Source organism: Astyanax mexicanus, chromosome 8, assembly GCF_023375975.1.
Source record: "Astyanax mexicanus isolate ESR-SI-001 chromosome 8, AstMex3_surface, whole genome shotgun sequence".
Lineage (NCBI taxonomy): Eukaryota > Metazoa > Chordata > Actinopteri > Characiformes > Acestrorhamphidae > Astyanax > Astyanax mexicanus.
In genome coordinates, this window is record NC_064415.1 from 14,825,960 (window position 1) to 14,841,329 (window position 15,370).

Consider the following 15,370-nt stretch of genomic DNA (forward strand, 5'->3'; position numbering starts at 1 on the left):
TGTATTTTTAGTGTACAGCAGGTATTAGAACACCATTACATAGCTTAGTTTAAGGTCAAGCTTCCTTTGCTGGTAAACAGTCAGCAATAAACATCCACACCATTAGAGGGTTTTAGGGTAGAATTATTTTACATTATTTTGCATTATTTACAGCCACTGTACAGAAGTACAATGAGATTCAACCTCTACATTTACCCCATCTGTGATAGTGAACATAGACACACAAACACACACACAAACAAACACTAGTGATTAGGGGCAATGAGAATACAACCGCAGAGTGGTGGACAGCCTCCTCAGTACCCAGGGAGCAGTTGGGGTTAGGTGTCTCGATCAAGGGCACCTTAACCATGAAGGAGGGTGCAAGGAGAAGGTGCTGTTCTTTTTGTTCTCCTCTTGCTCACACTTCCTAAAGATCTAGAGGACTGAACTGGTAAACAACTAATGTAATCATCATGTGATAGGAGGTGGGTTTTAGCAAGTGAGTGGAAACTGGAAATGACTCCATTTGGGGAGAGAAATCATTGGTGAAAAAAAATCCTTCTAACTTTAAAAACATATACTACATTTAGTTTAATAATACAGCCATACGTACCTGCTCTTTTACAGCGAAGTTAACGATAGTGGTTTTGGTGGAGATCTCCGGGGTGTAGTGCGGATTGGATAGTTTAGTGGTGATGTAGAATTGGAAGTCTGGGTTGTATTCAACTTCTTTATCCCCAAGCTTCAGCAAGACCCTACCACCTGTATACACATAACAAAACACAAGTAAATTAGCTTGATCCTTCCAAATATGACAGAGGTTAATTCAGAATGTGTGTGTGTGTGTGTGTGTGTGTGTGGGACTGACCAATGTGTGTGAAGGACTTGTTGAGTATAGGAGCGAGTGAGGGATCCAGTTCTTCTTGCACGTTCTGCAAAAGAACCGGGGAGCCAAACTGAACTGCGTTCTCCAAAATCCGCAGGAAATCTGGCATCTGCAGGTCGATCACCTTTAAACCCTGTGAAAAAAAGAGTAAAACAGGAACAAAAAGACATCAGAAAGTGGAGGTCATGAAAGAAAAAGCGAAGAAAGATAACCAGATAGACAAGAATGACTTAAATAAGAGACAAGCAGAACAGAGGGCAAGGAAAAATGAGAGCAAAGCATATAGATAGATATAGAGAAAGAAAGCAAATAATGGACAGGGAAAGAGAAAGGGGAGCAGAGAAGGAGGAGAAAGCTTCAGTGCTGTCAGTGGTAGACATTTCGTGATTGTTCCTAAATGTCAGCATTTAGCTGTAGTGTGTGAATGGCACTGGCCACCCCAGCAAGACATGAAAGCATGAAAGGACCTGCAGAGAGGAGGAAAAGGTCAGAGAGAGAAAGCAGAAAGGGAGAGAGAGGGAGGGAGGGAGGGAGCGAGAAAATACAGATCAAGGTAAAGGCAGCTACAAATACAGAGAAAGAGAGAAGGAGTGTGAGAGTGCTAGAGAGCAAGAGCGAATGAGAGAGAGAGAGAGAGAGAGAGAGAGAGAGAGACATAAAGAGAGATATACTGAGTGGAGTGAAGAAATATATAGTCAATGAGTCTAAGCTGAGACCCTGGAGATGTAGAAAAGCACAACTGACCTGGTGGTCAGGTCAAAGTCATATGGCTATGCGTAAGTGCTTGTGTAAAAAATGTTTAAAAGTGTAAAAGCAGAGTGTAAAAAGGGCTGCTTTTGAACCTGTGTTATTGTCAGGATGAATTCACCAGAGTACCATTTTTTGCTCTCTCTAAATACTCCATCAAAAAAAATCTGCCATGTTTTGCTCTCGCTTTCAAAAAGCCTGAACATGGAGGGGGTGAAAAAGAGGCTCCATCTCCCCTCAATAGAGGAAATGAACAACAGAGCTGCTGCACCACAAAAGAGGAGTGTAAGAGAGAGAGACAGAGAGAGAGAGAGAGAGGGGGTATTAATAGAAGCATCTGAGGATGAACAGAGAGAGAGGGAGAAGGGCAGAGGAACAGAAAGCAGGTGAGGAGAATGCATGAGTGACAGAAATGACGCTGGTTTTTAACCCGCCAGAGATTTCTGCGTCGTTCATTTGTTCTGCACTAATTAAAGGAAACAGGGTAGAGAGAAAACAGTAGTCCGGGGGTTGTACACACACATGCGGTGTCACGACTTGTGCTAAAACAGGAGCGCAGGCTTATGTGATGCACTGTTGATAAAGTGGTTGGAGAATGTGGGTTATTCTTTCTCAATACGGATGGAGCTGTAATCCTGTCTAATGTGGCTAAATTTTCATGCTTTCCATCCAGTTTCTATACAGACCTCCAACTTTTCGCTCAGCTCAAGATAATAATTCGCTGTACAAAATTGGATGAGAGGACGGGTTTGGGGATATTGTGTGTGTATGCGTGTGATTATGTCTGTGTGTGTGTATTATTATTCACTCTTTTAGACTCCATGTTCTTAATCCACTTTAGTGCTTGTCCTTGAGGGTCCACCATTAACGGCCATCTGGGTAAGGACACAGAGAAAAGAGAGTGGCGTAGGCATTAGCTATTAGCGATTACTGCAAAAGCCTGTCACATTATCCACAAATAATTCATAATAATCCATAATCTCAGAAATACTCAGTCTGTGAGTTCTTGTCTCAATAATAGGAAAGCAGCAACGGACTATAAATGGTCATTCCTATTGCAGAGCTTAATATTATCTTTAGCTAATTACTCCTCTATCACTATTCATTAGTCATCCTTATTCATGAGATATCATCATTATTCTAATTAGCACTATGGGACTGGCTGTCTGTCAAAACAGAGTAAGAAGAATGGTCTGGTGAGGGCTGACCGGTTGCCACGGGTGACGATGACTCCGTTCTCGGTGGAGAAAGCGTCAGATGGGAGGCCCTGGATGTTCCAGTCGCGCACCGCTGTGGGCTTGGAGAGGAACGTGGCGAAATTGAAGCCTGGAGAGCATGGAACCTCCAAATCCCTGAACTATAGGACAAAGAAAGAGAAGGAAAACTGAGTTGAAGAGCAAAAGAAAGACTCCAACATTGAAGAGAAACTTGAAAGGTAAGTACAAAAAGTACAGAAAGTTCAGAAAAACTAAGAGAAAGTAATAAAAACCTGTTTCATCCAGATGTTTGTGAGCAGCTCTTCTCTGTAGTTGGAGAGGAATGGACCCATGTAGGAGAGAAATGCAGCAGCCAGCAAACAGTCTCCCACCAGGTAGCCCATGTCCTTCTCCAAACTCTACTCACCAATACAAACACAATCAGCACACTCTTAAAAATAAAGAAGAGCCCAACTGCTGCTTTTAATAAACAGATGAGGACACAGATTAACCACTTTTGGTTTCAGAAATAATGATATTTGTTATACAGATGTGTGAATGTAATGAACTTGTTTTATAGGCATTTCTGAATAGTGTAGCAGAATAAAAATCCACAAAAAATGTGTTTAATTTAAAACCACATAGTCAGAATTAGGTTAGAGGTTCTGATAGGTTACATACACTATATGCACTACATATACTATATGTAAAAAAGGATTGGGACAACTGCTAATTGATTCATTGGTTCGTCCTGCTTTTGTTGGAGTAACTGTCTCTACTCTCCAGGGAAGGCTTTCCACTACTTGCAGAACCAAATCTTGTGTCAAATGTACTGGAGTATACAGTAAAAAACTGGGTTATGTTTAGAAATGACTATAGTGTAAGTGTACAGTGACATGCAAAAAATGAAATTAATTAAAGGTGTATTTTATGTTTTTTTTTTTTTTTCATACATTTTGCAGTGGTGGTGGTGAATGCCCTGTGAGCCATTTTATGTTTCCGTCTGTTTTATTTTGGTGGAGGCATGGGTGGGGAGGAACGACAGGATTTTATCTCTTCCTCATGAATATTCATGACATTTACTGATTTTTCAGGGTTTTTTTTTCTTTCTGTATTTACAAAACTTTGACGTTTGTGTCTCCTGGTATTTTAAGACAATGACTGAGCAATTCCCAAAAAAACTAATTACATGGAGCTTTTCACTGTGAAACTGTTCCAAAAAAAATGCTTAAATGTTTTATACCTTTTAAAGATCAATTCACAATTTACTCTTCAAGGTAACAGACGTTTTGCCCAGCAGAGCCTCAACTTTTTCATCTCATGTGGTAGAGTATTAGTATAGGAGTGTGTGTACAGGTGTGTACCTCTACAGTCTGTTCCCAGCGTACTCTCTCTCCAGCCAGTCCAGACACCAGTTTGCCAGCTCGATCCAGTTTAAGCTCCATATCCTCTGACTTCTTCCTCAAGTCCTCCTTCTGATTCAACTTCTCATCGTACTGGTTCTTCAACTGTTTCAGTTTTTCTTCCACCTTAACATACACACACAAAAAATGTATACACACGTACACAACAAATACATTTTCTGTCAGAGCTCCTCAATCCTTGCTGTTGGCCAGGCTTTTCCTCTCTCCTATTTTTTGGCCCCAATCCAATTTGATTAATGTAGAGTATGAGTACGAGCCGATGCTGAGATGGATGTAATATTTATAATTTCATAGATAACAGATTTACAGCGTTTGTGTGGATGTAGGTGTGCATTGAAGCATCACCTACAGAACAGAGAGCCAGTTACAGTGAAAGCAGTGGTCTGAGTAAGCTACAGTTTTGACCTGTGTGTTGTTCCTGGCAGCCTATTGATTCCCTTGTCTTTTCTCAGTAGGCTGCCGGAGACCGGAGAGAGACGGCCAGATGCTGAGCGAGAGCCTCAGGAAACCGCCAGACTGAAAAGTCACAGTATTTTCATTTGAACAGCTGAAACGCTGAGTCTGCTTCTGTTTACTTTCAAAATAAAAGAAAGCTCTGTGTTTCCCTTCTGCCTCCACCATCTCCGCACACATGCAGGCTAGGGCATTACCGAGGTCGGCGTTCAGTGTTAGAAGTCTTGCCCACAGACTCTTTGGGCAGGGAATCGAACCCCAGCCTGGACGGCCACCTGGAAGGCATCAATGACCTAAGACACTATACCAATAAACTTGAATGTCACCATGCAGCAGCACTTCACACACACTGAAGCCGGTAAAACTAATTGAATGTAGGCTATGTAAGATTGCCTGCTGCTTTAAAATTATACAATAAAATCACTTATGGCTGCTTTCCCAGGCTTTTTCTATACAAATATTGGAGAAGCAACCTGGATGGGTTAAATGCAGAGGCTGAATTCTGTTTTCCTTCTGTAGACTGGTGGTTGAGTGTGCTTAATGGATGAAGCCAAGCCTTGCCTATTACTGATCATCAGCAATTGTTTTTAGTCTTGAATTAGCCTTAATCTGTTTCTGAGAAACTAGAGAATTAAGATTAGAAGTACAAAATGTATCCATCTTATTTTATATTTTTATTTCAAATTGAAACATTTTTGTACAACTGCCATCTTTCTGCTCTTTCAGCAAGTTTATTTTTGTGATGTAAATCCTACTGTGTTTGCAACCATATTGATTTGTCTCTATGAAACATTCATGTCTGGATGCATTTCGTTTCATATTAGTGATATTTTTAGACATGTATTTATGCAAATGAGATTAGTAACAATCAAAGTCCTCTGTTAGTATTGATAATCTAGCATCTCTCACTGTAAACTTAAGAAGCACAGATCAGGAACAAAACATGTCTTATCTGACTTATCTGATCACACCTATGGCCAAGGATCAATCAAGTAAATTCGCTTTTCTGAGTTACGCCTTTATATAGCCAATAGCAATCCACTGAAACTTGTATTTATTGGCACTGCTACTGACTTTTCATGCCTAAAGGCATCCACATACATGTTTTATCTGCTTTGATTTTACACTCTCACTATGGATCATCTGTAGTTTGACACACACATCAGAATATGATAAACTGACCTCTCGACGTTTGTTTTCGGCCTCGGCCAGGGCAGCCTGTTTTTCGGCCAGTTGAGTCATGGCTCCATGCAGCCGAGCACGCTTCGGCTCCACCACTCGATAGATACGCCCATAGACCTTAAATAGAGGAGAGAGAGAGTGAGAGAGAGAGAGAGAGAGAGAGAGAGAAAGAGAGAGAGAGATGCACACACAAACAAACACAAAAGATTCAAAATGCACAAAGTGCTAGCAAACTAAAATGCAGGTATACAAGCCAAGCCAAAAATACTTAGTTTGCACTGATGACGATACATATACACTTGTGTGTGTGCTTTAGACACTGTACCCTACCTCCATGGCTCTGACCCACATGCAGAGAGACTTGGCAGCCAGAGAGACTCTACCAATGATCTCTGGTTGGAAGTCAGGCTGAGTGCAGTACTGGCCAATCTTCTTCAGCACACGGTCTGATATGTTGTCCTTATCAAAATGCACCAGCTGCTTAATGAAGTTTGATTCACCTGTCACATACACACACATGAAAAAAAGAGTATTAAAAATAATTCAGTTTAAATTTCATCACCTCTCACTACACTCTGGAATCTATTAGTTTGTGTTTAAATCTTTAGATGTACTTTCAACACATTAATTCCCTCCCCGTCCCCTTTTTTCCACCCCGCTATACATTACTATTCACTTACCTCCATCACTTTTACCATCATTCTCTCTAAAGTCACGATCAAGACTTTCCTCTGGGTAAAATTTCAGGTCTCAGCCAATCAATATGATGGACTGATTTAATTAAGTCCTTTAATGCATGTGATTCTGAGAGGTTTGGAGTCCAACTTGCTCCCTGTCCTCCCCATTATCCAATGACAAACCATTACATATGTATACACTCACCCAGCTGTCTCTTAGCTTCAGCCCAGGTGGGTTCACAGCCTCTCAGGATCATGACTGCCTGCATAACTGTCTCTACCAGAGCTGGCGGCCGGCCATATGATTTGATCTCAGTCATATCCTTCTTATTCAGGGATTCCAGGGCCTGCACAGCAAGACAGGACGTCAACATGAACATGAAAATACCCTAAATGCCTTGCAGAACAAATTGCACATCTTTTCTCCCTTTATGCACTGTGCAGATTTTTTAGTCATCTAAGCATATTATGTAAAACTGTTTATCTCAGCAATAAGAGAGTTTTTGCTTGTAAAAATATCATATCACATAGGAGCAGGTGCAGGTTAACATAAATAAAAATGTATCTGCTTTATTTATCAGTTCATTTTAGTTCCTGATATTTCTTGGATGCCCCCAGCCATGAATAGGCATTGATTTGCCAAACTGATTGTTGGATGCCCTAATTATAAATAAGACTAGAGTCCCATGACAAGAGCTTTGTAATTTGTATTAATGTTTTGATAATTGTATTTATTCAAATATTATTGTTTTACTGAGCAAATAAATATGTGTTTTAGTTTTAATTCTTTTTTAAATTTAATTCTAATTAAGTGCCTGAAACCTTTGCACAGCACTGTATAATTTGCTGTTGTCATGCAAAACCTTGTATATCCTGTTTTTCTTCACTTTTTGAAATAAATAAAATTTTCCCTTTTCTGTTAAGTTGCCATATAACAGGTTTTAGAGTGGCATTAATAATACACAAATACTACCTACAGTAAAAAAATGTGGATAACTGATAACTGAACTAGCCTAAATACAAGTCTACAAGTTATGAGAGAGTATAAGGAATAATGTTAAAATCTGGCTGACCTTCATGGCCTCCTCTAGTGCTGGTAGGGCTTCATCCAGGTCTCTCTGAGCATTTTCAGCCATCGCCTTGCATTTGATCTCCTCTGCTCCAATCTTCTCACTGTGTGCACTCACAGCCTACACACACACACACACACACACATACAGTCAAAAACACCAAAAATACATCACAATCAACCACAACTCTACTAATTCTTGTTAAGTTCATAACTGCTGGCATCATCTTATTGCTTTGTATACAATGCTAATAAACAGACATGTGCGTATATGTTTATTTATATACTTTTTTTCCTTATGAATATTATGAATAACTCTATTGGGACACCTGCTTATTGTTATTCCTGTTTTTAAAAGTCTCATTCCATAAAATAAAATAAAAAAGTTCTCCGGTATAACAGTGCTTTAGTCCAGTGGAGGAGTGGGGGTGGGAAAAACTATAGGATTTCGGCTTTTGTTCATGAATATTCATACATGCAATTCATACTGATTGGCTAACAGCGCAGTAAAACAGACAACAGAGAGGTTCTTCAACCCCTCAAACCCACACCTGACTTTAGACATGATGCCCTATTATATTCGATGGGCAATACTACCGAAGCTAAACTAACTGTGTGAAAACCTAATGTAGTTGAATTCACTAGAAGGGGGTTCCATATATAGTGTGTGTGAGTGTATATATATAGTTGTATGTACATATATATGTATATGTATGTATGTATGTATGTATGTATTGCCAGGCAATCACCATCTGCTGTTCATCTGCCTCTCTCTTCTGCTGCACAATGACGACCAGGTACTCTTCGCACTGCTTCTGGATTTCGGCCACTTTCTTCTTGGCATCTTCTAGTTCCACAGACATGGCCTCCACTTTACTGCGTGTGTCATCAATCTTAAATAAGCCGTTCCTGAGCTTCGACACCTGCTCACCAAGCTCAGCACGCTTCTCAGCCAATAACCTAACAGACAGGGAGAATGATGAGAGAAGATGGGAGAAGGGAGATGGGATCTTGGCACTGAGCTTATGTCAAATAAAAAAGACACTAAGGTAAAAAAAAACACAATGAAAAGAATGAGAGGGTGGGGCAGTAAGGTTATAGTAAGTAAGTATGTAAAGAGAAGTTTGAAAAGTACTTCTTATATCCAGACACCAGCTCCAGGTAATTGGTGGGTGTGACGTAGTTGTGCCTCTTCAGCTCAAGCTTCATCCTCTGGGAGAACTGAGCCACAGACTGGTGCATGGTCACAAAGATACGAGCCACTTTGGTCTGGATCTGTAGGTCAACAAAACCATGCATTTGGTTTAATAATGCAGTTCATTTCCATTAAAGGTATTTAGCAGGTGCCCTTATCCAGAGCGACTTACAACAGGGCTTCGATGTTACTTTAAATATCCAAAGCTAGTTTGTAGACTAGGATCAAGAGCTTGATCATGTTTAGAACCCTAGGAACCCTTGGATTAGTTTAGGAACTCTTCGAAAATATTTTTTCTAAACTAAACGGTCTTCAAAGTTTGAAGACCGTGAGTGACTCTGCTGTTCTGACAACCAGTGGAAGTTCATTCCACCACCTTGGTGCCAGCACAGAAAAGAGTCTGGATGTCTGTTTTCCGTGTGTTTTGAGGGATGGAGGTTCAAGCCGAGCTGTACTGGAAGATCTAAGAGCTCTTGATAAGATCTAAGAGCTCTAAGAGCAATGGCTTTGACCATTGCCATCAAGTATGAAGGAGCTGGTCCGTTTTTTGCCTTGTAGGCCAGAGTTAGGGTTTTGAATCGGATGCGTTCAAATATGGACTTTGACCATAGGTGACTTTGCATTTACCAACCTTAAATAAAAGAAGAAAAGAACATGCTGTTTGCTTGAATGTTATAAGTTTAACAATTTTACACATTATTAAACCAGTTATCTATGAAGCTCAAAGATGGAACCCAGACTAGATTTGATCTCTGTCAGAACTCATTGGAGGATGACCTGAACTGAACCCTGTGTGTTTTATATAATATAAACATTATTTAATTAGTATTTTCTTTCACAGAAAATGTTGGACTGCTCAGCAGGCCAGCTGAGAAATCAATATCCCTGACTGAGTCATTGTCATATTACATTGCATTGTTGCAACTAAAATGCAAGTGATTCAGCGACTCAGCCGTTCTGTTGGGTCTGAAATAAGTGCAAGGGACAGTGTGCTCACAAGCTAGAGAGGGGAACAACTAGGCGCAGCAGTTGCAACTAATATTAACAATCTGCTTTATTTATACAGCACCAAGACTTTATGAAATAAGTTATGTGAGATATATCTTATTCAAAGATATATCTTTCATATTTTTGTTTTAATGTCCATTTTGTTTTGTATTGATCAACAAAGAAGGCTCCACGTATGGATTTCAGAGTTGGGGCCCGTTAGGTTCTACACTGGACATGATGGGACCCAGGTAAAATTAATGTGGGCCCACTTGAGAGGCTCAGCTGAGCACCACCCACCCCAGAGACAGCATGGCCAACTCTGTTATCTTGTGCTCCGGTTGCTGTTGAAGGAGCAGCTTGACCCGGGTTTTAATATAACGGCAATCAGGCCATAGTGTAATCATCTTAGCCACCTGCTAAGCCACTTGGAGCCCCATGATGAAGCTTTGTGCACTCTTGACTTTTTCTCAAGCAGTTGCAAGAGGAGCCATCCGGGATGCTGTAACTAACAGACATTAGCATGTTCTAACACATGCAGAGCCTCAATTGGTTTGTTTTAGAAGCATACAGTTTCATGCAATACTCTGTAGAACTCAGAGGCCGTACATCATGAATCTAATTTCCTGTCCAAAAAAAAAAAAAAAAAAAACATTACAGTAATAATATGCAGCATTATTTTCTTAAAAATAGCAGCTTCAAATCCTGCTGATGCTCCACTAATTTCTACAAGAAACAGTAACATGCCTGTTGTTGCTACTCTGAGCTGAACATGCTGAACATGCTGCTACATGCACTCTTTAACTTTGGTGAAGTGGACAGAACAACACTCGCAACAGCAGTGAAGTCATATTCATGTAATAGTCTTGTAACATTATGCCACTGTGACAGTCCACATACTTCCTTCAGTTTGTGTGAGGTCCAGCTTGTCCAGAAGTTGATGGTGTATCTGAAAACATTAATTATGCTTCCAGACTGTAGGGGGAGCCCAGGAGCCAAAAATGCCAATTCCCAAAAATAATGCAGCTTTAAGCATAGGTTATTCATTTCCCAGGGTCAGGCACAAGCAGAAACTCTTAGAAAAGTTTACAAAGAACAAATCTAACAGAAAATTGCACGGAAGCCTCATCAGTCTCAGAAAAAGTGATGTTGAGATCTGGACTCTGGAGTAATCTGTCCATTGTTCTGAGAACTCCAGCAGGTTCAGCAGTTTGATTTGATTAAATATTCCTCTATTTTGTTTGCTTCCTTTTCTCAGCAAGGGCTTTTTTGATCAGTTTCACATTTTCTCAGGCTGACAGTATTGAGATATCTTCTCACAGTGGATAAGAGCAGAAAGCAGAGGCACCTGTTAATATTTCAGATTGATTTTCTCATTCTTTTCAACCATGAAAGCTTTGAATTTTGTATGTCTCCTGATGGTCCTCTGGGTCTTGTAAAGTTGTTAGGAGGCTACTCTCTATGTCTTTTCATTAGGGGTGTCTATTATGTGTCATATTAGATAGTAGGCATTAATATTACCAACATTTTTCCAATATTGTGAATATCGTAAAAGTACTATTTTTAGCAAAAAAAAAAAAAAAAACTGTTCTAATTTCCTATTATATATAAACTGTTCCCTGGACAGATCATATCTGTCCAGTATCATTCATTTTACTTTAATCCTGGATATTTGGAGTTATTTGGAGTACATTATTAGTATCATGACATTCTGGATCATTGACGTCTGTTATAAATCTGATGAAATTCTTGTATTTTTTAATCTCTCAGTTAGGGGTGTGCCATATCACATTGTATGCAATAATAAATTAAAATTTGTTTTGTTACAGTAGTGTATTCTTGAAATACTGTTTTTAATTATGTGTTTTTGTCATATCGCAAAGAGTTCTGTTATCGCAAATGAAATATGAAATATCGTGATATTATTTTAGGACCATATCATCCATCTCTACTTTTAATTATTGTTGAACAACATTTTTTTTTTACTTAGTTTCCTCTGACTTTCCTTATGCAGGCATTTTTCCAGGCAAGTTACTATTATATCTTTTTTGTATCTAATACTTGATAACTGATACTCTCTGATTTTGTTTTGTATTTTGCAGTATGTTCTAGAAATACCCACTCAAGCTGAGGGGATTCTTAGTAATAAGAAGTTGAATCAGGTACATGTTAGAAAAGGAAACACATAATATGTGCAATGTAGCTGTACTTGACCATGACTGAGACGTACTGAACTACACTTTATAAGCAATGTCAAGCATTCAAGGTTATGAAAACCTTGCACTGAATTGGGTGCCTGATCCTTGACTGGCATTGTACTGTTGGGAAAGTGGAAAAATGATAGCTACTTTCTTCTCAGTAAGGAGATATTATCAGTACATAGAAGTAGTCTGAGCCTTGGGCTCTACTGAATGGATGGGTTCCAGGTGTGGAACAAAATGGCATAGAACAGAATGTAGTTCTCTGCTGAAGACTAAATCTAAATAGACACATGTAATGCAATACATGCAAATAAATAATGCAGTGCTTTTTTTTTTACATTGATTTTGACTTATTTCATTGTAGATGTCATGAATCCAAGATATTACATGTTTTACCAGGTCAACTTTATTTTATTTGTTTATATTTATCAATTTCTGCATTTTAAGCCTGCAACAAATTCCAAAACAAAATACAAGATGGGACATATCAGGACTGCGAGCATGCTTAGAATACTGATTCAAATTAATGTAATACACATTTCCAAAGTATAATTGCCCATCCCTTTTGTGAATATGACTATATTGTACTGCTTCACATTGTTTGCCCATGTAATCCCTTGCAGATGTGGTTCCATCAGCTATTGTTACATGAAGGTTCATGAATGTTTTTTTGATGCAGTGTCATCTAAAGGTGTTTAGCTTAGGCTTGTGCCCTAAATTAAATGTAATGAAAGCATTTTAAAATAAGGCTCCTGTATAAAGGAGTTTATTAATGGTTATTAACTAGGTTGTAAAACCATTAATAAGCGGTTACAACACATGTATAGAAACACGATAGAAAGGGCAACAGGCAACAGTGGCCTGGATGCTTATCTTACTTTGCCTTTTCCATCAGTCAGCATTAACATATCTAATAAAATAATATAGGAAGTCAGTTTACTATTGAAATTAAACTAATGAAATATGTTAGTATACAGCACATTATGATTACTGGATAAATCATTAATCTGGATAGTTAATGTAATAGAGTTGTTCAAATATATGTTAATGCTGTCTGATGGAAAAAAACAAAGATTAACAGTATTAATGAATGTGGAATTACTATTCGGCAAATGACAGGCCTCTGTTTCCCTTTTTAGTTATTTGTTGACTCTACCGATTAATGGTTTTAAAGTATTTATAATGTAATTAATGATTATTTATTGACTCATTTAAAAACCATTTATAAACCCTTAATAAAGGAGCCTTATTTTAAAGTGGTACCAATGTAATAAGGTGATCAGACAAGACAACACTATTATGGAATACGATGGATAATTCTGTCTGTAATTAATCAAAAGTTAAAATAAATGAAAGACACAATTTTAAATGGTTTGGGGGGATTTTAAATCAATGTTAAGTATTGTTACTCTGACAAGTATGGGGTCTATACTTGATGTCCTTCCCTGCGCACATACTGTTACACAGCCTACCTGATTCTGCAGCAAAGGCTTTTTTAAGCCATTTGATTAAAATCTGCTCATAAAAGCATGTTTTTAGATCTAAAAATTCTAGGTTTAAGGAAATGGCTTTACATAACAGTATAGAGGGGAGACACAAATCCTTACTCTGCAATCTGCAACAAGACGGATGTTAGAATTCACAAGGCACTCAGTTTGAGCTGGCCCTGAAGGACCACAACATGCAGCAAACCAATTAACCTCCCTATTCAGCCTGGAACAAAAGATGCTCCAATCAAAATACAAATTGTGTGCATTTCAGCTTCACAAAGCACTTCTAGTGGTTCTGACAGTTATTGTTTGAGTGTGTGTGTGTTTGTGTGTGTGTGTGTGTGTTTCTCACCTTTTCAACATTCCCCAGTATAAGGCCATCAAGGTACCTCTCGGCCACCTCAAGCAAAGCATCCTGCGGCCACTCGGAGAACCAGTCCAAGGTGGTGCAGTTCACCAGTGCTGGGTACTGACGAATACGATTCCTACACACACACACACACACACATACACACACATACACACACACACACACATAGAGTAAAAAGGTAGAGTAAAACTCCTGAAACTGGGGCATAACACTGTAGACTATGCATACTGTATCCAGTGCTGATGAGAAGTGCCACAGTACGTAAGCTGAGATGTCAGAGATGATTTTTAATACAGCTGTCAGGCTAGCTCTTTTTAACTCATCTTCTTTCACTCACTCACTCACACACACACACACACACACACACACTCTCTCTCTCTCTCTCTCTCTCTCTCTCACACACACACACACACACACACACATAACGTAGCTACCCATGAGCTCCACAGCTCCACTCACAGGTCATCAGGTGGGCGTATGCTGATTTGTCAGGGACAATTACGCTTCCCTTTGGGCCAATGGTGGCCATTAAAGCGCCACCATGACAATAAATCCACCAATTACAAGTAAGGCCAATCAGAGTGCGCCCACAGCTTGATTCAGATGCATTAATTAGGTATGGCCCAAGGGTCACCTGACACACAGCACCTCGTTCCACTGACAAGGGATGCAAAAGGCTGATTAGAGAACAATTTGTATGCTACTCAACTATCAGATGCATCATCAGAGCGAGAGAAAGCGAGGCAGTGAGTGAGTGAGTGAGTGAGCGCGAGAGAAAATGCGAGCCGTTGATGATGATAAACTCCAGGTTAAGACAGTCAGTAGTGAGAAGATCAGAAAAGAAGGTCATGGCACTCACACTGACTACTGATGAAGATCTCAGGGTGACAGGTGAGCTAGAAGTTGTTCTATGCCTGGCTCAGTAAAATTGCTCTCATTTTTGAAAGGCTAGGTCTAGCCGTCTCTGAGGAACCGGTCAGAGCGAGTGAGTTTTTTTGTGCTGTGAAATCCTAGAACAAATGAAATAATAACATGGCCACAGGGCTCTCTCCAAAGTCTCTCTCTCTCTCTCTCTCTCTAAATTTAGCTTTCCATGAGAGAGCTACAGCCATGACCAAACTCCCAACAGCTCAAAACGTTTTTTACTGTTATCATCATCACAGGTGGGGCTCTGTGATGTGCTAGATGCTGTGCAGTAAGTGCTAGGCTAATTAGCACATTGTGACAGGACCTGGTCTTTTCAACCAGTGTTGAAAACCAGGTTCCTGTGGTCATAAAGCTTATAAAGAGCACCACTGTCAAAAGCACATAACCCCCTGCTAAAAGTGTAACTGTCTCACTGATATTTCCACATTTACACAGACAAAAATCCTTTCAGTATGTACTGAGTGTACATGAGCATGAGGTGTTACCTCAGGGGACAGTTTGGGAATGGCCACACCTTTGTTGTGAGGTGTTATCTTGGGTGTAAGATTGAACACTGGAACAGAGTCCGCTTAAAGCAAACCTTA

The 15,370-nt window shown here is 39.5% G+C and overlaps 1 protein-coding gene across 1 annotated transcript in view; it reads right to left on the reverse strand.

The window, feature by feature from the left end:
- dnah2 (dynein, axonemal, heavy chain 2) overlaps positions 1-15,370 on the reverse strand; it is a 210,302-nt gene that overhangs the window by 30,433 nt on the left and 164,499 nt on the right. The window contains exons 59-71 of the mRNA XM_049482490.1: positions 13,842-13,974; positions 8,752-8,891; positions 8,366-8,576; positions 7,621-7,737; positions 6,753-6,894; positions 6,201-6,370; positions 5,871-5,987; positions 4,176-4,340; positions 3,105-3,230; positions 2,824-2,972; positions 2,424-2,490; positions 851-1,001; positions 596-744 (exon numbers count right to left, since the gene is read on the reverse strand). Coding sequence (XP_049338447.1) covers positions 596-744; positions 851-1,001; positions 2,424-2,490; positions 2,824-2,972; positions 3,105-3,230; positions 4,176-4,340; positions 5,871-5,987; positions 6,201-6,370; positions 6,753-6,894; positions 7,621-7,737; positions 8,366-8,576; positions 8,752-8,891; positions 13,842-13,974 — 1,837 coding nt within the window. The remainder of the gene's footprint in view (positions 1-595; positions 745-850; positions 1,002-2,423; positions 2,491-2,823; positions 2,973-3,104; positions 3,231-4,175; positions 4,341-5,870; positions 5,988-6,200; positions 6,371-6,752; positions 6,895-7,620; positions 7,738-8,365; positions 8,577-8,751; positions 8,892-13,841; positions 13,975-15,370) is intronic.